General features: G+C 29.2%; 1 protein-coding gene across 1 annotated transcript; it reads right to left on the reverse strand.

Annotated features, from left to right (window-relative positions):
- Positions 1–905: 905 nt before the first annotated feature.
- LOC108323615 (F-box/kelch-repeat protein At3g23880-like) lies at positions 906–6,949 on the reverse strand. Its single transcript, XM_052874538.1, has 4 exons — positions 6,444–6,949; positions 6,054–6,321; positions 1,025–1,320; positions 906–942 (listed from the first exon to the last, which is right to left on the reverse strand). Exons 1-4 carry the CDS (start codon positions 6,947–6,949, stop codon positions 906–908), a joined length of 1,107 nt encoding a protein of 368 aa, XP_052730498.1.
- Positions 6,950–7,577: the final 628 nt, after the last annotated feature.

Raw genomic sequence — 7,577 nt, forward strand, 5'->3', positions numbered from 1 at the left:
CCAAATTTTGTCCCCTAATCTTTTCAAAATACTTTACCATCAATTTATTGTAATTTTCACACGTTTTACTAATATTCCAAGTTCATAATAAATCGACCAGGTGCCAAAAAAAATTAAAACAATGTTGTTTAGTAAAATTTGAAAACAAGAACATGTCCTTTGGTGTTTATTTTTATTTGTTTTGTTTGATACATCATTGCTAAAAGGTTAAGGAACGTAAAAATATGTCATTATCAAAGCTAATTGAATTTTAATGCTATAATATTTGTTAATTGATTCTTTTTATTATCATAACATACAATATTTTGTGGACAAAATAAATTATCATCCAATCTATAAATTATTATTGTTATTATAAAAAGAAACACTAACATCACACCCTCTAACTTGAAAATTTGTTACACAGTCTCCATCCTTCACATTTTCATAATCTCAACCAATCTTTATATAATCAAAATTTATAAATTGTGAAAAAGGTTAAGAACACTCAATTTTGTGTAACTTACAGATTCATTCATCAAGCTCATGGTCATTTTCAATTATGTAATTATTTTTCTCATAATACTTTGTTTTGAATGTGGATTCCATTTGTTCTTTAACATCACTGTAACCTAACCATATTTTTACATTACATTACAACAATTTTCTAAAATAAAATGCACAACCTTATGTTTATGAACAAACTCAAAAAAATTAAAATACCTCATTCAAACTAAAATATCAAGACACCAAACTTGGAGATTTTTCAAGCTATATATGGTTCCCCTTACTCAATGTACCTAATATTTTTAAGAAATGTGGGATTTCCAACTCAATTTAAGTTACTAACTCTAAATAACCTTTCACATATCTCTCAGATCTTTTTTCATGCAAATTATCTTCTCTATTTGTATAATCAATCAATGTCAAACAACATTTACATCTTTAAGGATCAAACTCCCCCTGCAACAAAATTATACTAATTTTACATTTGCAAAGTTAACAAGTTGTGATGCACCTCTCTCTCTCTCTCTTTCACTCTCACCTTTTCCTTCCTGAAACAGTTTTCTTCACAGCTCCAACAGACACCAAAAACTGGTCAAGGGATGAAAGGGTCCTCATGTCATCTGGAGGAAAATAGCTGGCTGCTTTTCCCATGATTGATGAGAAGAGAAGGGACAGTGAAGGCCATGCAGCATTGCTTTCCACCAGAAACTCATCCAGAAATGCAAATGCAGCCCTAAAATCAGACCTGCTTGCACTTATTGGACCAGCAAAGTGAGCAGGGATTATTCTCTTGAACCTCCAATCTCTGGAAATGCTATCAACCCACTCTCTAACCTGGATCATAATAAGTAACACAAAATGTCAATCCAGGTCATTTTCATCTATTTTTATTCCCTCAACATTTTCAATTCAAATTTGTCACTCTCAGAATTAACTTGGTTTAGTTAGTTTTCACTTTTAGTCCAGAGTTTAATCATTGTACACTATTAGAAAAGATGGTAAATATGAACTTGTAAATAGTAATTGCAAAAGTTAACAAACTTATCCTATAACAATTTGTGATTGAATGACAATGTAAAAAAATCTTACTTTGTCAATATATTATGATTGATATCATGAAGCATAAACACCAGACTTAACTAGGAAACAGACATTCCTAAAAAGCTAGAGCCTAAAATACAAAACATAAGGACAACACACATATACTGTTGAGGGATTAACATATGGTATTCCCTCCTCTGCAAATGAAAAATAGGCACTATGTGGAAATAAAAATAAGAATAGAAAAGAAGAAGAATAGTAACAATTTTTATGTGGAAAACCCTTCTCAATGAAAGTAAGGAAAAAATTGAGGGACCTAGTTGTTGGGTTTGATATAAACTTAAATGTATTAGCCATTGGAGTCTAGGTAGTTCATGAGTTAGCCGTTTTTGTCTGATTTGAGTACAAGAGACAAAATTGTAGAAATATAAATTGTATTGTAGATTGCATGAAAACAACAAGAAGAGGTGAAATCAAGTTTTTTCACAATAGAGAGTTTGTTGTCTACACTAGTCAAGTAAAAGATCTCCATATAGAAAATAAGACTACAAATAGTCTCTATTTCTTGCATTAGATGATAAGTATTATCCTGATCGTGTCAGGTCTTTTATACTAATATGACAATTTATGGAATTATACTTAAGTCCAAAGTAAAAGGTGTGGACATTATTTTTGAGGACTCAATTTGAGGTGCTACTGCTGGTTTATCTAAACGGACTCAGATGTTTGTGAAAAAAGTATTTCAACTATTGCAGGTTTTAACAAGCTGAAGGTTTGTAAATCTTGCTTTAGAGATCCTAATTCAAGGTTCAAAGGTTTTGATGCTGGAAGTTGATGACAAAATATTGACTTTCATTATAGCTTGGCATCTTAAACCAAGAGGGAGCAATCATGATCTTTTAAACGAAGTTAATTTGATTTTTCATTATGCACTTAAGAGGAAAATTAGGGAAAATTAGTCTTGTGTTATCTGTGGCATCATGCTTAAGGCAAAAGGATTTCCAGATTATAAGTTTCCTTATGCTATGTTTATCTCTGAAGATCTTGAGCATTTTGACGGCTTCTTGGATGGAGAAACATCACAAAAGTTAAGTGGTACTAGTTGCATCAACGATGCACCTTTCATAAAATGAGTATGGAAAAATATGACAATGGTTGGGCTTTTGAGGACTATGGTCCTGCACTTGATGTTCCAATGAAAAATGTCAGGGAAGAAAATCAAGGTGAATATTGTTCTTTTGGGAAACTCTTGCTTTCAAGGCTCAAGTCTCTTGCTGAAGCTCAGAGGACAACAAAAGAAGGTTGAACTTTTTCAAAATCTAGAGCTGCAAATTGCTCAGCTCCTATTAAGTAAAATTATTCATTTTCTACAGTTGAGCGTTTCCTATATGTTGTGTTTGTTTTCTTTGTAATGTTTGAGTTTGTTTATTGTTGTGCTTCTGAGTTTTTAGTCAAGTTAAGAAATGTGATGTACTACAATCTCTTTTATTAATGAAAATCTCAGTCTTCGTGTGATAAAGAATCTTCAGATTGCTTAATCTTTTAAAAATATACAATTACATTTGATGATGTCTTATAGAAACTAGATCAGAAACTCAAACAAAGGAACTGAGAATTGCGTATAGAAGTTTCAGAAATTCTTTTACAGACACACCACTTGCACTTCGAGGGTCCAGGAACCTCCCACTAATCAACTATTTTCTCCCCTCCCCCCAAACCTGAAAACACACCTCTATATTAGTGAACCGAAACATATAGAATCAAGTGTGTGTTTGTTAGTGATGTAGTCACCAAAATTTAAAATCTAATGTGTATCTTTATATATGATAATATGATAATGCCAAGTGAATTTTACACTCCAATTACCTTTTTCGAATACATAATTGGTTCTAAAATTCAACGACTACACCAAAAAAACAAACAATAAATTTTTTATTTATATTCACTGATACCTCGATTTACCAAATCAAGTTAATATTATTACAGAACAATATCAAATTTCAAAAATAAAAATAATTTAAATGGTTGATTTTTTTTATTAATTTGAAAAATTCAAATATATTATGATATTATAAAATTATAATTATAAAAGTAAATATAAATAATTTTTACCATAAATGACAATTTTTATTTATTTTGTAGATAATGTTTTATTATAAATAGTTATTTTAGTTTTAAAAAATATTAATATACAAAAAAGATTAGATAAAAAACGGGTTAAAATAAAAACATAGTCACTTAGAAAATAAAATTGGCAAATAAATTATTTTAATTTAAAAAAATATTACTTATTCTAAGTGTTTTTATACAGAAATTGAATTAAAGTTTATTTTAATTTTTTATTTTTTTTTAAAACATCACTCCTTCTATTGCTATAGAAAAGGTAACGAAGAATTCCTCAAAACCCGTAGTCAAAGCGAAAATGCGTGACTTAGTATTAATGATAATCGTCATTTTCTTTTTAAGGTAAAAATATAGTCACCATAATTGAAAAGCTTACATCTTCCTTTTTTTTTTTAGTTTGCTCAACTTAATTTACTAGTTAAGAACATGCCAACTTTTACACTTAGAAATTGAATAAATTAGAAATTTTAACCTTTTTATTTCATTTTATTTGAAATTTAATTAATGTAAAAAAAAAACTAATTAACACATTCAACAAAAAAGTTTTTTTTTCATAATTTTGACATCTAATTATACTATAAAATTGGAAATATATCCTTTAGGTTATTAGAAGCCCTTTTATCATATTTAATGAATCTTTAATCTCGTTTTATATTACTATAAAAAGAATTTATACGAAAAGATTTTATGCCTAAATTACTGAATATATCAACTCACCCACTCTTCTTAACCATACACCTGGTAGAGATAAATTCTACATTAGTGGAGTTTTAGAAAATTACTGAAAATTTGAGTCAAAGTTTTCAATTGTGGAAAAATTTTATTTATAAAGAAAATTCTTAAATAATAACTAATTTTATTGATAAAAAATAATTAATGACTATAATGATAAATTTATAAACTAAAAATTATTAATAATTAAAATAGTTTCAAAATATTATAATAACTATTTAAATTTATAGTTAAAGTAGTTTTTATTATAAATTAGTTTCTAATTAATTATTATCATTAATTATTAAAATTTTGATTATCAAAAGAATTAATCTTTAATTGAAAAATTAATTTTTAAGTTAATCTCTAAAGATATTTTTAGTTATTAAAATTGATTATTATTTAAGAATTTTCTTATAGTGAAATAATAATCACAATTATTCTGAGGGCTTTGACTGTATTGTAGTGTGTTCTAAATGAGTTACAATCAACTTTTGAAGATTGTTGAGACAAAATTATTAAAATGTTATAATTGTATTTCTTGAAATCGGTCAACTTTGCTTGAAGACTCTGTTGCACACTCATTTTCTTTTCCCTAACTTTGTTCTTGCTGTAGTTTCATACAATTTATGATTTAAGATAAGAGATAATTTGAATTTTTTTTTCTTTCAAATTTTTTAATTTTCTTTAAGAATAAAATTATAGTAGAACTTTAATCTCCAAAATAGATAACACTGATAAATTTTAACAATATATTATCTTAACGGATTGGTGTTGAAACATATTGTCAAACAAAATTTTTTAAAAAAATAATACAATGATGATTGACCATATCAACATATTTATTTAAGGTTGAAATACATTTTTAAATAATATCATCTTAAACATAATATCCATAACATAACATTTTTGTTATAAGGACATCAAAAGATAGAGGAATAAATACGTAAAAAGAATAAGGCAAGTATCTGCATCAAAAGATGAAGATATTAAGGACAAAGTTAAGAAAATAAGCGTTACATATATAGGAAATTAAAATAAAGTCAACATAGTGGAAATTAAAAAATGATTTAGAATTCAAGAAATGCAATAAGAAAGACATCGGTTAGATAAAATCAAAAGATAAATTACATATCTGGTTTCTCAAGCACTTTCACTTTAATAATCTTCATTATCAACTTCACCATTCTACTTTCACTCCTTTTCTTCTCCATTTACACAAATAAGACAGAAACACCATGACAATTTTGAACCTTGGATTAGAAAATTCTAGCTCACTGGAAACAATTTTGACAATGTACATAAGTTTAATTTTTTTCAGCCAAAATCAATGCAGAAACGAAATTTTATTAATAGTGAAACAATCATGGAACAAATCAAACTAAGGAAATACCAAAATTATGTCCATACCTTTGAAAAAGTTCTGAAACCACTACCTTAATTTAACATAAATAAATGTCTCAAATAGGCAAAATCAAGCTTGGAACATAGTGACACGAGAAGATGTAATAGAGAAATTTCTTGTAGTAAGTTTGAGTACGTTCTACTTTATTCTCCTTCAAATTAGAGATAATGATATTGGAAGCACCCCCATTTGAATATGCGACAAACAGAAGATCACCCCACATGCACAAATTCCGCACCTTATAGTAATAAGGAGAGATATTCAGAGTTTCATAACTTACACTCACCAATCGACTCCAAGATCTTTCGTCTCGAACGTCCTTCAATGCCAATACAACAAAGACTGTCTTCCCTTTCTCTAAAGAAACACAAAGACAACCATTGAAAACTCCCATAGAAAGAAAAGCAAAATCTATGGGGACGAATTCAGGCACCGACAAACATCTGAAAGTATCGTTATTTAGATCATAGGAAAATATTTGTAGCTTCTTAGTTCTCGATTCTCCCAAAGAAGCTCCTATCCAGTTAACAGTGCCATTCAGAGAGTATCCATTACTGTCAAGAGTGAAAAAAGTCATCGGATAGGTCATTAAAGAACGTCTCCAACATACGTCACTCATGGAGTAAACCCACACACTCGTTTGATGTGTACGAAATTTCACAACCATTGCTACCACCTTGTAACTTCCCTCCTATCATCGTACCCAAACCCAAAATTCATATCATGGCGAACATCAGTGCCGAGACGCAGTCTTGGTGAAGGTTTGGAGCAAATTTTGGTGGCAGGGTTCCAAAAGCAGACCCAGTGCTCTACATACTCCTTTGTGGAAAGAGAGTGATGTAGAGAAAGCAAACCATTGCAAGAACCCAATAAATATTTATAGGGTTTGGGGCATCGCAAGATACGACCACAAGAAGAGCGTGCAGGCTTTTGGATTAAACAAGGTAGATAGCATAAACGAGCAGAGAAACATTGACTCTTGAATTTCTGTGTCGTCAGTAAGAGGATTTGTGGGTTTCTGAAAGACCTTTCAAGGTGCAATTTCACCAAGTAAGGATCGGATATAAGAAATTTCCATGTCTTTGAAACGCACCTGAATCGCATGAGACTCGTCACAGGAAGCCATGACAGAATTTCCAGTATGAGTTCATCAAGGAGTATTCTACCAGAAGAAATTGCCATTGATCTTTCTTCCAAAATCCTGTGAGATCGGCTGTCGCAACCCTAATATATAGTTTACAATATATAGTTTATTTGAGTTACGGGTTAAACGACTTAATTCACTTTTTTTTTTAAATAAAAAAATTATAATTTTTTATTTTAAATCTAAATAAACGTTACTAATGTTAAATTCTAAAGACAATTAAAAAAATATCATACAAATCTCAAAATATGTACAAAAAGCGAATAATTAAAATTTTAATATTGATAATTTTTCTATCACTTCCATTTATAATATTAGAGTCTTAAACAGATAAATCTATAATATTTTTCTCTCTTCAAACATTTCTTTTTTATTACCATCTACAATGTAATAAAATAATTGCTAACTAATAATATTGAAACACAAAATAATAAATAAATAAATAAAATTATGTGGGTTGGTGAGCCAACCCGGCTCACTACAGGTTTAACCCGGTGAGCCGAGTTCTAAGTGAGCCGGATTGAAAACTACTTCGCATAAAAAAATTACATTTTTTTCAAATTCAATCTGGCTCAAACTCTTGATAAGCTGGGTTGGCTCGCGGGTTACAACTCATTTTGACACCGCATAAGAAAATTACATTTTTTTCAAATCCAACCCGGCTCA

This window comes from Vigna angularis, chromosome 3 (genome assembly GCF_016808095.1).
Source record: "Vigna angularis cultivar LongXiaoDou No.4 chromosome 3, ASM1680809v1, whole genome shotgun sequence".
In the NCBI taxonomy this organism is placed as follows: Eukaryota; Viridiplantae; Streptophyta; class Magnoliopsida; order Fabales; family Fabaceae; genus Vigna; species Vigna angularis.